We start from the raw sequence: 15,085 nt of genomic DNA, 5'->3' as shown, positions 1-15,085 counted from the left end.
GGTAACACAAGCACATATGTGAAGACCATGCTGTTAGATATAGATAAATGACACTGTGTCATGATGGGTAGGTCAAACAGGGTTAGAGCCTGACAGGCAGATCTCCGTAATAAATGGCTAATTGATGGCTAATTGATAGCTAATTCATAGCCATCATTTATAGCACAGCTGCGCTGGGCCCCTGTGAATCCCAGCTGTGGTAATTTACTATTTGGATTGGTGTGTTGGTATGCATGGAATCAGCTAGAATATGACATTTCAACTTGTACAGTTCCAAAAACGTCCTCATAAATACATCGTAAATACTCTATATCAAAATACTCTATATCATGTAGGGACAGTGTGTTGAGTCAAATTGAGTAAAACTGTATCTACAGTAAGCAACTGAATGGTAAATACTAAATGGTATGTTTTTATTTGTGCAATCATGGATATGTGTGTGTGTGTGTGTGTGTGTGTGTTGAGTGTGTGTGTGTGTGTGTGTGTGCACCTGAAGGTGTGTTAGTTCTCACCTGCCTATGTTGCTCTGATATCCCCCCCAGACGGATAAGAAGGACCCCCAGGGAGGAGCGTGTGTGCCTGGCTTTGAGGTGCTACTGCAGAAGCAGTTCAAGGGCAAGCATCTGCAGAAGGAGATGGCAGAGTTCATCCACGAGAGGTAGGGCACGCCCCTGCATCACATCGACATGGCAACAGGGCCCGCTCCCCATCGGCTGCCATGACGACACATGCTTTGAAGATTCCCATGATGAAAGAGCTGGCTAAGGCTAACGCAGAAGAGTCTATGTGCTTAGCTTGGGTGAGGGCTTAAAGAGGGGGTGATGAAGATAAAATGAGAAAAATGATCTTTAAAAGGGATCTCCAGAAAATTTTTTCATAATAAGCAATTGTCCCACCACATCCCAGTTTCATAGAATGGTCCCTTTTGTAGAGGAAATCTCTTTCTGCTTATTAGAGTACGTTTTCAAAGCCTTGCTTTTCTTGTTTAGTTCCTTACTGGTGTTTTAGTCAGAGAATGTTAGTACACGTGTTTGTGAAATAAGAATATTTGTGTGCTTGAATATGAATAGCAGCAAAGCAGCCTACATCGCCTATCTGTCTCCATATCTAGAACAAACTGTAACTTTTGTCTTTCTTAAACATTTTTTTAAAATCCCAACCACAATGAATATCACAGTATTTTTCCCAAACAGACTTCTGTCACAGCACAGAACTTTTGGTGATTAACACCCCAGTCTGCCCATCGGCTTTGATCCATCTGATGTTTATGGGCCTGTGTGTGTCCCATCCCCGTCATCGCGTCTGTTCATCTGGCTTCACACACGACTTACCCAGACAAGCTCCTGACTCTTCAGACGTACCCATAATCATTGTGAAGTTCGGCTCTGCCGCTTGTTCTCTGTGCCGTTCTCTGATTTACAACAGTGCTGGGGGAACCCTGGAGAACCCCGGGGAACATAAATCTAGTCCATATAAAGTGAGAAATGATGAACTAGCTGTAATGGCTCTTTTATTGCATTTTTAGGTGCACGCCGAGAGAGGGAAAAAACACTGCGAGTGGCTTGATGTGACAAAAGGGCTTTGGTCGATAGATTTTTAATTACTGAGTAACCTGGCTTTGAACTCTCCCTGATTCTCAGGGATCCTAGATGCAGACGCAAAAACATACTGTATAAACATACTTTATGAATAGGACCACTAAGAGGAATGCAGAAACACAGAGACATACACACACACACACACACGCACACGCACAAGACTCGCTCTCTCTCTCACACACACACACACACACAAGACTCTCTCTCTCTCTCACACACACACACACACACACACACGCACAAGACTCGCTCTCTCTCTCACACACACACACACACACACACAAGACTCTCTCTCTCTCACACACACACACACACACACACACAAGACTCTCTCTCTCTCACACACACACACACACACACACAAGACTCTCTCTCTCACACACTCACACACACACACACAAGACTCTCTCTCTCTCACACACACACACACACACACAAGCACAGAGACTCTCTCTTCTATTCTCTTCCACATGCAGACGCACTTGCGCACACACACACACTCCCACCCATTCAGACCATTTATTGAGCCCCCTCTGTAAAATATGTCGCTGTCTGTTCAATTCCCTGCCAGCCTTCTGTAACTGGTTCAGTGGCCTTGTACTCAGTGCTTGCTGTCTGACCCTGAGGCCAGTGGCCTTCACCTGCAGTAACCCCATAAGTCTGTGAAACAGCATGGAGGACGTCCATCCCACAGCGTATGCTGTTAGCTCTGTGCCTCTTTAGGTAACCCTCTTGGACACATCTGTATGTCTTTACGTAACCAGGGACCTATGCTCTCCTCTCAGTGGGTTTCCAATGGGATTAGCTCTGTGCTCTGTATGTGTGTGTGTGTGTGTGTGTGTGTGTGTGTGTGTGTGTGTGTGTGTGTGTGTTTGTGTGTGTGTGTTTGTGTGTGTGTGTGTGTGTGTGTGTGTGTGTGTGTGTGTGTGTGTGTTTAGCACTCAGGATTATTAATGCCCTCTGTCCTCCACTCAGGGTCAGTCTGGGGTGGTGTGAGGGGCAGACAGGCTCCGGGCCCCTGGAACTGAGAGATGGCTGCCTTTGGCCTCACGAGGCTTTTATCCAGGGCTTGGATTATGTTTTTGTCTTTAAGGGGGTCTCTCTATCTCGTAAAAAGTTGGCACACCCCGCGCATAGCCTAACAAGGCGATACAATGAAATAGCCTATAGGCGCAAGTGGTGCTTTTGCGCATTACATGCGCACGGTAGGCCTAGGCTTTACCTTGACACACGCACACAACAGACATAGATTTTTTATAGAAATTGATTACTTTTAATTAATTTCAACATATTATTGATTACAATAGTCCATATCTCATTTCAATTTCACAATACAAAGAAATAGACTAAACGATTTAGTCTGTGCCATTCTCAATTTCACAACGTAACTCATTTAAACCAGACCACCGTCTCAGATAGGCTATCATCAGTGTCAAACACAATAATGCATGTAGTGTAACTTATACACAGGGGAAAAAGCACTAACTGGCAGAAATGAATAAAGCCAGCCAAACTATGTTCTAGTAGGCGAATGTGTTGAACCGTGGAAAATTAATAGACGAACAATTTTGGAGTTTGCACTGAGATATTGTCGGGTAGCCATTGAATATTCCGACATCAGAGATTGCTAACAGGTGTTTCAAAATAGCTGGGAACTTTCTGGAGCTCTGAATGGCAGAGGATAACTAGATCATCAGACAACACAATTATAGTAGGCTGCATTATGGTTCATAATTTATGGCTTTGTCAATCAACATAGAATAGGTGAAGCGCAAGTTCAACAGCAAACAGGACTTTTCAGCACGTATCAAACCACGTAGGCTAGCCCAATGAACGCCTATGCAAAAAAAAAACACGCACATCAAAGCAGGGTGACTTCTTCAGATTTGCGAGTGCTGTCAAATCGATACGGTTTGCTCATATAGTCTAGCGGTGTGGTGGTGAAGTGTCATGCTGCGTTCAAGAGCGTAGAGGAGGAAGAGGAGAGAAAGAGGAGGAGAGCGAGTCAGGCCTTAGCAGGGCTGGCTAGCGGTCATTCATCACGGGTCCCGAGGCCTGCGAGCTGAGATTAAAGATCTCCTCAATAAGGTCACCACTCCTCCTCCCCCTCACCTTTAAATGGCCCTCATTCTTTACCTATCTCTCTCTCGCTCTGTCTTTCTCTCTCCCCTTCTCTCCCTCTCTCTCTCCATCACACACACACACCCTTCCTGTATCTTTCCCCTCTCTTTCTCCTTATCAGTCTCTCTTTCTCCGTCGCTGTCACTCAGTGTTTTTCTCTGTGAAGGATAAAGATCGAGGAGGAGTACGCCAAGAACCTCTCCAAGCTCTCCCAGAGTCCACTGGCTGCCCAGGAGGAAGGGTGAGCACTCTCAAGGTCATGGTTATCTGGCCAGTCCCCCTCAGGCATCTGTAGAAGAGTGTGTCCGTGTGTGTGTGTGTGTGTGTGTGTGTGTGTGTGTGTGTGTGTGTGTGTGTGTGTGTGTGTGTGTGCACATGTGTGTTTGGGGATGGAGTTGCATGCATGTGTGAAGCTGGCTGGGCTGGCCTTGTCTTGCCCAGCTAATGTGTTGTGTGTTACGTGTTGTTGCAGGACACTGGGCGAGGCCTGGGCTCAGCTCAAGAAGAGTCTGTCTGATGAAGCTGAGGTCCACCTCAAGTTCTCCTCGAAGGTACTCGGCTGAGACGAAGTCAGCTGTCAGGGCTAGCCAGAGGCCTTAGAAGTTTCTCGTTAGCAGATTTAAACAGGCCTCTGAACAGGGCGTTAAGCCTTAAGCTCTCTCTCAGATCCGAACGCTCTCAATGACTCATTTAGATATATCAAAGCTATTTCCTATCCGTGGCAGTTCGTTTAGTCTACATTAACTGTGTCTAACTGTACTCTCTTTGATGCACACATGCTTTTTGCTCTCTCTCTCTCACTCTTTATCTCTCTCTCTCTATCTCGCTTTCTATCTTTATCTCTAGCTCTGTCTCTGTATCTCTCCCTCACTCTTTATCTTGTTCTGTTTATTTCTCTATCTCTCTCTCTATCTCTCTCTCTCTATCTCTTTTCCTTTCGCCTACTCTTCCCTCTTTTTCACACATTCACAAGGTTTATCATACCTTGCATATGGTGCAGGTTTACGTTTTAAACCTCTTCAGAATGTACAGTATTACACATGCAGTCACACTAGAGCTTTATTCTTGTCAGAATGTCATCACCCTGTCAGTGAATGTATTTTTGTGTCAAGAGTGTTAAGGAAGGTTCTGAGTGTCTTAGCATTTGAATTTCTTTCACAAGTCTGCATTCCTGGGTCATGGCGCATTTAAAGTTCTTCCTTCTGGGGGGATTCATTGTGAATCCAGTAATAACAACAGAGCGCTGGCTCTCTCAAAGCAATGCAATTACTACTGAAGCAGAAGTGCTGTCCTTAGTCCAAACACATTGCCGCTCAAGCCCAAAGCAAATGCAGCTCAAACTCTTGGTGTTCTCAACAGCTCATGTCTGATGAGATGTGCTTCAGTCCCTCCCACACACACACACACACACACACACACACACACACAGACCAAGAAGTCATGTCATGTTTGCTTGTGTGTGTTTGTGTGTGTGTGTGTGTGTATGTGTGTGTGTGTGTGTGTGTGTGTCTCACAGCTGCAGAGTGATGTGGAGAAGCCTCTGCTGACCTTCCGTGGGGACAACTTCAAAAAGGACTTGAAGAAGTACGAGCACAGCATCGCTGACCTCAGGAAACAGCTCCTCAGCCGCTACGCCGGCGTGGAGAAGGTGGGCGCTCCATCGCACTGCCTCCACAACACATGCTGTCTGTCTGAAAGCATAGCTGCGTCCAGCTGGTCAATAGACTTGATCAGTGGGCAAAGTTCTATGTTACTGTGGACGAGACCTGTAAGGTCAGTCGTCAAAGGTCATTGAGGAATCGATTACAGTTTGAATGGTGTTTTCTCGGCTTAATCTCTTTTACTTTTATAGTCGGTGTATAACAGGGAAGCTACACCGGGCGTGTAACTGAAGCGTTCCGTTCGTGTCGCGTAAAAAACATTTTAGATAAATGGTCTATTTTTTCCGACGTATGCGCCGCTATCACGTCTGGTGTAGCTACTTCCATTGATTATAGTGGAAGCCAATCGTTGCAGCAGACGCAATGAGAACGCAACGCTTTAAGGATACAAGGATACAAGGAAGTTTATTGTCACATGCATATAGTTACTGGAAGTAAGAAATGCAGTGAAATTATGTCTGGTGTCAGCCTATTTGTGCATTTATGGGGGGGGGGGGGGTAAAAAGTGCAGTAGAAGAGGGGTTTAGTAGATTAAGTGGCAAGGGCTGCATAAGAAAGGTGGGGGAGGATTGGGATTGGGGGGGGGGGCACCAACAAGGAGCACCCAAGAGCAACAGGGGCAAGGAAAAGCTCCCTTACTAAGGAAGAAACATTGGGCAGATCGATCCACGGCTCAAGAGGCTAACCTAACTGCCAGGGGTCTTGGTGTGTGTGTTGGGGGGATGACAGGGGAGATGGGATAGTGTGCTGTGTATGTGGGGAGAGGGCAGTGTGCAATATGTGTGTTGGAGAAGCTTCCTCATGAGACAGTGTGCTGTGTATGGGGGAGGGGGGGGGGGGGCAGTGTGCTGTAAGTATGTTGGGGATGTGTGTTGGAGAAGCTTCCTGATGAAATAATGTGCTGTGTAGGGAGGGGGGGGGCAGTGTGCTGCAAGTATGATGAAGGGACTTACTATTGCAAGCAGAGTACTGTATGTATGATGTATGTGAGTGATGACAGTGAAGATGTGTGTGTGGGCGGGAGGGGAGTGGAGCAGTGACTGTGTGTGTGTGTGTGTGTAGTGTGTGTGTGGGTAGGTGGGGGCAGTGTGCTGTAAGTATGTAGAGGAGGCTTACTGTAGCAAGCTGTGTGCTGTATGTATGTGAGGTGATGATGTAAGTGTGTGTGTTTTGTGTGTGTGTGTGTTGGGGGGTGGGGGGGCGGGGGTTGGTGGGAATCAGAAAGGCTAGGCAATCAAGGACCTGGGTAGATAGATGGAGGAGAAATCAAAAATAATAAATAAAAAGTTCTATGGAGATGTGCAAAAGTTGGAGAAAGTCAGATAAGTGTGTGTGTGTGTGTGTGTGTGTGTGTGTGTGTGTGTTTTGACGTGTGATGAAATAAGAAAATAAATAAAAGGTCTGTAGCATAGGGAGAGGGATGTAAAAGTGCTAAAAGTCATGTAGGTGTGTGTGTGTGTGTGGGGGGGGGGGGGTCATGAGTGCTGAGGAGTGAATGAGTGAATGAGTGCAAATTCAGTATAGTGTGAATTCAGAGTTGGGAAATGTTTGAGAGTGCTGAGGAGTGAATGTGTGCAAAGTCAGTATAGTGTTAGTTCAGAGTTCGGATGGCCTGGGGATAAAAACTTCTCCTGAGTCTCTCAGTTCTGGCTTTGTGACTATATAGGCGTCTTCTTGATTTCAGCGGAATAATCCATTGTTAGGATGAGAAGAGTCCTTTAGAATCTTTTGGGCTCTTAGGAGTACTCTTCTGGAATAGATATCTTGTAGAGCAGGGAGTTGAGTTCTTATAGTATGTTCAGCTGAGCGCACTACTCTCTGCAGAGTACTACAATCTCTAACTGTGGAGTTCCCATACCAGGTGATGATGCTACCAGTTAGAACACTCTCAACCGCTGAAGTGTAGAAGGCCTTCATGATGGATGTAGAAACTTTGAATTTCCTTAGCTGACGAAGGAAGTAGAGTCGTTGTCTGGACTTCTTCAGAACATATTAAGTGTTAACAGTCCATGTTAAGTCTTCAGTAATGTGGACACCAAGGTATTTAAAACTTGTGACTCTCTCTACAGGTTGCCCGCTGATCATTAGTGGGGTGTAACTGTAGTTCTGCTGCTTCGTTCTGTAATCCACTACCATTTCCTTGGTTTTATTGATATTCAGTGTCAAGCTGTTAGATTGACACCACTGTGCCACCTCATCAACCTGATCCAAGTAGAGCTGTTCATTGTTGTTACTAATCAGGCCCAAGATCACTGTGTCATCTGCAAACTTGATGATGGAGGTATGACTACTGTTGGCTTTGCAGTCATGTGTGTAGATGGACTCAAAATACAGCCTTGGGGAGCACCAGTGCTGATGGTTAATGAGTCAGATGTCAGACCCCCCACTCTAACCACTTGTGAACGGTTGGTAAGCTAGTGACACAGGGTGGATAAATGCTGTCCATTTACCATTTAAAATCTTGTGGTCTTTGTCTAAAGAAACAGAGACATGCTGATGTTAGGGCCGGTAGCCACAGACAGGTTTGTCTTTACCAGTCTTGATCATTGGGTCCTCTAGCTTTTTTTCCATGATGCCAGAGTGTAAATAGAGAATGTTTCGGTCACGACCAAAACCGGGTGGAGCCCTCTGTGGGCTGGCTGTCTCACCTCATTACACTCCTGTCTGTGTCACCCGATCACACTGCGCTAACACACGCTAGTTTCAAACAGTCAAACCCTTTCAGCCTGCTCTCAGAAGCAGCCCCAGCCACACGACGAGGGTGTGAGGATGGGTAAAAATAGTGGGTTAGGAGCCTGGAGAGTTGGGCTCCACAGGGAAGTGAAGTAGATGGCTTAGTCCCACTGGCACGGCTCTCTCTGGCACCAATGAGGACCGCCATGATTAAGCCATGACAATGAGCCAGTCACAGTGGTTCATTTCAATTTCAAAGTATCGGAGGAAATGTAACAAGAACATTATCCGCCAGCCATTCATGAACTAATATAATGTAAGTCTGGGTCGCCATGCTTGAGGAGCATGGCGTTCTGCTGTTCCATGGGAATAGAGGACGGAATAGAGCTGTATTGCACTTGTTTACTGTCACCTCCCTTTATATGCTGAATAGTGAGTCTGTGATTGATCTGGAGCTCAGTGTGTGTGTGTGTGTGTGTGTCTGTGTGTGTGTGAGTTCAGTGGTTGCTCAGGCTGAAGCTCTTGGTCCTCTACTCTCAGGCCCGCAAAGCCCTGGCTGACCGGCAGAAAGACCTGGAGGTGAAGACTCAACAGCTGGAGATCAAGCTGAGCAACAAGACCGAGGAGGACATCAAGAAGGCCCGGCGCAAATCCACGCAAGCGGGTGAGACACGTAGCTGAGCCTTTCAAGCACTCCAAAGACAGCGCACCCCCCCCCCCCCCCACACACACACACACACACACACACACACTCTTTTGATACAAGTCTGTGGGCCTAATTTAAACTCTGGTTAAAGTACAAAGTGTAAAGTCTAGCTATCTCAATAGTTATTTAATATCTAATAACATGAGCGAGATCCTAAGGACAAGCATTGGTGGGTCAGCTTAACGCTGTCGTAAGCCACCACATGGCTTTAGTTCATCCATGAGAACTTTACTCCTAGACTGACTTAGGACAGTTTAAAGCGTATGTGTGGGTTTGGAAAGGGCCCTAATTTAACACAGAAGAAGTGCAGAGCTGTAGATGTGACGCCTCCGTTTGCCCGCCTTGGAAAAGAAGTGGAAGAAAGCAGTTACAATTAAACACTGAGAATGAAGTTGTTTGCAAAACACAACTAATGCTTGTGGATTCTCAGATCTACTGCTGGATTTAACTTTGTCTCTGCTTAATGCTAAATGCTTTTTGGTTATTGTTGTCCTAGTGTTAAATCAAATAAGACTATGCCATTCTCCCTGCATTACTTGATAATCATCTGACACTCAGTTTACCAGATAAGATCAGTCATATTTAGAATCACACAAGTTCTGAGACTATGAGGATGACCACTATCCATACCTCATCCAATTTGTCTTGTCTGATTTGTATTGTAAGAAATATTTTCTAGGCTCTTGTATAGATTATTGTCATGTTCTAAAGAGGTAATTGAGAAACTACTACATCAGACTACTACATCAGGCTAAATCATGCAGTGCATGCTTAAGGACCCTTCTTCTACTCTGTCTGAGGCCGGAGAGCAGAGCACGCATTTGCTGTCAAGCTGAAATATCTGGCTCCTTTCTCCAGAATCGCAAGCTGTGCCTTTAATCTCAGTTGCCAATTTATTTGGGTTAGGGTTTCACAGCACAGCTCTGTGTATGGCCTCCCCACAGGTGTCCTGGAACTGTGCCATTCTTCCGAACATTGGTGCGTTTTACTGCTCTAACTTTTAAATTACTTTTTTTATTTGACGTTGTGTTCTTGTGTACTGTGATATATACAGTATTTCATTTCTGGTGAGTAATGATATGCCTGTAGTCACTGCACTGTTCTGAAATGTTCTGACAACTCAGCAGAACGTTTCAGTCATTATCTGCCTGTTCTTGTGTAGCCGGTGGGGAGCCATTATCAGGGTCTGGGTGCAGAATGTGTCCTGATGAACTCTCCAGGATCCTGTATTGTTATGCTGATCGGCTTTCACAACTCACAAACTCAGTCCTACAGCATCCTCATCTCTCTCCTCTCCTCTTTCGTTGGCCTTATCACTCACTCTCTCTCAATTCAATTCAATTCAAGAATGCTTTATTGGCATGACAAGCTCACTTATATTGCCAAAGCAGTTATACAATAAATCTTAACACATACATGTCAGTAGAATTTCATAAGAATAAAATAAATAGGTAAAAGTAAAATAAAATGCAGTGTATGATGCAGTGTGTGTGTGTGTGTGTGTGTGTGTGTGTGTGTGCGTGTGTCTGTGTGTGTGTTTATTTGTCGATATAGGTCACTCATTGTCCCTCAGATTGTGGCATGTTGATACATACTGGGCAGCAAGATATGCTTTATCTCCTTCTCCTAATAGTATCTATTGTCATGAAGTATATATGTCATTAAGTTCATTAAAATTAGGAATTTCAGAGTTAAATTTGTTGAAGAAAAGTTTTCTTGTTTGATCGAAGGTTGTACATTGTAGGAGGAAGGGCATCTTTGTCTCGACCTCACCTGTCATGCAGTAACCATTATCTCTCTCTCTCTCTCTCTCTCTCTCTCTCTTTGTTTCTCTCTCTTTCTCTCTCTCTGTCTCCCTCTCCCTGTCTCTTTTTTTCTTTACCTCTGCCTTCCCTCTTTCCTCTCTCATTCTCTCTATCCCTCCCTTTTTCACTCCTTTCCTCTTCTCATCCCCCTCTCCTTGCTCTCCTCCTGCTCAGCCCATTCGTGTAGCCACTGAGTCCTCTTTCTGCAGGAGTAGGCTAAGCCTTCACTAGCGTCGGGAGTGAACTCTACTTTTGTGTTGCATAAGCTGCTTCCCAGAGCCCACTCTTGGCGCAGGAGCATCCCTCTCTCTCTCTCTCCCTCTCTCTCTCCCTCCCTCTCTCTTTCTCTGTCTCCATCTCTTTCTCTCGCCCGCCGTTGTTTAGTGCAGTAAGTGCTTGCGCTGCGTTAAATGAATAGAGGGGAGGGGAGGGGAAGGAAAGTTCCCGCAGTGTTTTTATGGTCGGGCTGGAGGCGTGATGGACAAGGTGGAAAACATACTGTTGGAGTGGAGAGAGAGGGATAGAGAAAGGGAGGAGAGGAAGAGGGGGGCGGAAAAGAGCGAGAGGAAGAGGAGAGCGACCGAAAAAATGTGAGAAGTTGGTAGGATGAAAGAGAGAGGGAGAGAGAGAGCCTGAGAGAGAGGAGTCCTTGGCAGAAGTTCAGACCCCCGCACTGAGGCGAGTGGAGCTGTGGCGGTTCTGTCCAAGCGGTGTTGGGAAAGGCTGGGCAGATCTATTTTTACGGTTCTAATAGGCCCGGCGGGAGCGGGGGACTGCTAGCCGCGGCCCAGAATGCTAATCTGTTTGGCCGCCCCTAGCGACGGTGTCAGTGCTGGTCCCATCCCACCCCAGCCTTGCTCAGCAGGGCAGCAGCGACAGGAGGTGGAGGAGGAGGAGGAAGAGGAGGAAAACTCGTCCAACGTGCAGTTCACACGCTCTGATGAGGGGGAATCCAACCCCAGGGGGACAGGGAATGGCGCGGGTGTGCATGTGCTATGCAATAAACACGTGTGTGTGAGTGTGTGTGAGACATGCACATGCCCTTGTTGACCAATGCCTCATAAGAATGGACTCACACAGTCAATTCAGCTCTGTAATCCAAAGCCACACCACGTACACATATGTGTGCGTGCGTTCGGGAGTGAGGTTTGGGGGGGGTGAGTGTAACGGGTAGGGTTGCCAACTTTCTGATATGAAAATAAGGAACGGGGGGTGGGGGGTGTTTCGATAATACACTTCAGTAAGTACACCGGCATCCACTTCAGTTAGGGGGTATTGAAATTATGTATGTATTATTGTACTAAATAGTGCATCATTTTACAAAATTGTGAGCTATATTATTTACTAAAATGCACACAAAATATACTACATTCTATAGCCACTAGCCTACTCATTTTCTATCTGGTGCAAAACAAGAATCATTTCGATGCAAAAACACTTGATAAAGAAATAACTGTTTGTAGCCTATTATACTCAAACCAAATAACTCTGAAAACTGAACTGGGGATATGCTGTCATAGAAAAAAATATATTGAACATCACAAGCAGCTCCAGAAGCTCTGAATTTGGTGAAGCCTTATTTTATTTCTGGCTTTTTTCTGTCTCTGCAGCAAGTAGGCTAGCCTATTGGTTTATCTTGCACAGATGCACTGTAAAACTCATGACAAGACATGTCATCTCACGCTACGCTATCAGCGTAATATACGTGACTCGCAGTGGCTCAAACGAAAAGTGCATTCTCTGATGACAGACAAACTGAGGGATAAATGACAGCAGTTTCCCTTTATTTCATACAAATCGTGTATTTTTCGTTCATAGTCTAACTTATAATACTGATCTGTCATGGATTTGCACGAGTTGATTCTCAATAATACGGAACAAAATGCGTTCGTATCAGTTCAATAGCCTACGGAACACATCTTTTTCCTTGCAAATACAGGACGATTCTGTATTTTACGGAACGGTTGGCAACCCTAGTAACGGGTGCCAGCTAGCATAGCTGTGCGTGTGGAACGTGTTGCAAACAATGTTTATTGTTGTTGAACACTTTACTTTAAGCTGTATTTTATAGTGCTGTCAGTTAAAGGCGTTAACGTAAACCTATTTTAACGGCGTCAATTTTTTTATCGCGAGATTAACGTTCTTTTTGGTGAGTCATTTTTCAGTTGGTCCCCCCAGTACTGCGCAGACTCGCACTTAACTTCGTGACGTTAGCCATCGAACTGAATCTTGTAACTCATATGATAGATAGGCTACACAGATATACAGTCTATGAAACGTCCCACATACTCGACGCACCCGACCAGTAGCGCGACAATGTGACGTCACAGAAGCGCCGTAACGGTACCGATCCACTTGCACGCAAGGGGGCAGGCGAATTCCCGGAAGTAGAAGCATCGATGTAGCGGTGGTTATCAACTCTCTGCTAACCCCATAGAACGGCCATCCATTTAGGATTTTTTTGAACTCCCATAACTTCATATAACATATATCATGTGCTGATATTTTAGCTTCTGTGTTATTTACATAAACAATAAAAGGCAAAACAAGACTCGACTACCTCGTACGTAACGTTAGGTTCCCGTAAGAAGAATGTTTAGCATGTCCGGTTGAAGGGAAGCTAACGCACTGAAGGGAGATAACCGTATTGTTTGGATAAGAAGCGTAGTCCAGCCAGCATGGAAACTCGTGAACAAAGCTATGTAGCCTACAATAGCATCGTAGCCTATGTTAAGGTAAAGCATAGAGGCAAGTAAACCTAATGGAAAAACAGTAGTTTTACCATTAGGTAGTCTAACGATAATCATTTCAGAGGTTTTCGATGGATTGACGTAGGTCAGAAAAGTGGAAAGAAGATTAGCCTCAAGGCTATAACTTTTTTGTTTTGTTTTACCATGACTGTTTTTGAAGATGATCATGTGTGGTAGTTTCAACATTAACACGACTTGATATCACTTGTGAGGATGATATTAATAATAATACATAAATAAATGTTTAACTTTGATGACTTTAAAGGCGAAGGAAGTGTGAGAAGAATTTCTGTGTAGCCTATCTATCATATGAGTTACAAGATTCAGTTCGATGGCTAACGTCACGAAGTTAAGTGCGAGTCTGCGCAGTACTGGGGGGACCAACTGAAAAATGACTCAGTACCCTCCCATTGAGAACGACGGAGTCTGTTCGTCCATTTCTTTTACTGTCTATGCTTGCACGACACTTGTCGTGTCGCATTCCACTCTAGTCCTATGGGTGACGTCAAGCGACTTTAACGCGCCCGCAAAGCATTCCGGGAAGGCAGCGCTGCATTTGAAATAATGTTGCGCGTCAAAAAGCTGGCCGATGCCCAGGTTTGTTGCTAGGTTACGGGGACGCTGGCGAGACACGCCGCTCCGTCTGGCATCATGTTTTTGTTTGTTTTTATGTAATGTTCGTAATTTTATGTAATGTTTTGTTATTTAATTTTGTATTATTTGTCAAGTTTAATGTTTTCACCTTTTATTTACGTTATTTTTGATCGTTTTGTGTTATTCTTGGTCCTTTTACTGGCTGCACTAACGGTAACGTTAGTTTCTATTCGACTGGGCTGATGAGCTTGCCTTGACTAACGTTAGCCGTCCCTCTTCCATCTGACGCTGCACATATCCTCTGTCTGGACTCGTCTGGACGGAAAGATTGCTCAGGGCAATGGGCCTACTCTGCGAGAGATCTGCAGCTGCCACGACCACCGAGCTGCGGCTGACCTGCGAGCTGCCTTAACGTTAACGTAACGGTAGCCTCTGACGCTGGGTGCCTGCAGTCTGGATTGAGTGCTGAGGTGGGGAGCTCTGATGGCGACGTCGGGAGCCATGAAGTAACAAACGGTCCTTGCTAAAGCCACCGAGCTGCTGATCAGCAGGAAGATCGCCCATCATGACTTCAGACTGTTGTTCTTCCGGTGCTCTGCTCTCCAGACTGCCAGTCAATTCTCTGAGTTGGTCAGTGAAAGAACTTTGTTGGTCTTGCATTGGCAGTTTCACGCGGGTCATCATTGCCCTTGGACTTTTTCAGCCGGTTGGAAATTGGACTAATTTTAACATGATTTTTATTATTTTATTTATTTATTTTCAATTTGCTGTGTTGTCTGTCTTGTATGTCTTAGTGTCACGGGAACGCTGGCGACTACGCCGCTCCGTCCGGCATCTTTTGTGTTTGTTATTTCTTAAATGTAGTTCTGTCTTGGTGTCACGGGTACGCTGGCGACTACGCCGCTCCGTCCGCTATTGTCTTTGTTAATCTATGTGTCATTGACAATGTCTTGTATGTGGAGCGCTTTGGGTTGCACTCTGTGCACGTTAAATGCGCTATACAAATAAAACTGACTTGACTTGACTTGACTTTATGCAAATGAATCCGTTGAACGCGAGGCGACTCTCCAATGAAAGGACGAGGTTGTACGTCCTTTGTTCTACCACAACGGTGCCTGTGAAACTTTGGTTCTGCTTACAAGACAAATAATGTTTTAACGATCTCTTCCACGACCAC

At 45.3% G+C, this 15,085-nt stretch overlaps 1 protein-coding gene across 1 annotated transcript in view; it reads left to right on the top strand.

Moving 5' to 3' along the window:
* Window positions 1-15,085, top strand: part of gas7a (growth arrest-specific 7a) — a 45,103-nt gene that overhangs the window by 12,620 nt on the left and 17,398 nt on the right. The window contains exons 3-7 of the mRNA XM_076266547.1: window positions 543-658; window positions 3,886-3,960; window positions 4,192-4,270; window positions 5,236-5,367; window positions 8,594-8,717. Coding sequence (XP_076122662.1) covers window positions 543-658; window positions 3,886-3,960; window positions 4,192-4,270; window positions 5,236-5,367; window positions 8,594-8,717 — 526 coding nt within the window. The remainder of the gene's footprint in view (window positions 1-542; window positions 659-3,885; window positions 3,961-4,191; window positions 4,271-5,235; window positions 5,368-8,593; window positions 8,718-15,085) is intronic.

This window comes from Alosa pseudoharengus, unplaced genomic scaffold (genome assembly GCF_046254945.1).
Source record: "Alosa pseudoharengus isolate Yale_2024_CS ecotype anadromous, Long Island Sound unplaced genomic scaffold, YU_APseudo_1.1 YU_APseudo_1.1_scf_4, whole genome shotgun sequence".
Lineage (NCBI taxonomy): Eukaryota > Metazoa > Chordata > Actinopteri > Clupeiformes > Clupeidae > Alosa > Alosa pseudoharengus.
Note: the sequence above shows the minus strand (reverse complement) of the source record. Positions and strands in the feature narration are given on the sequence as shown.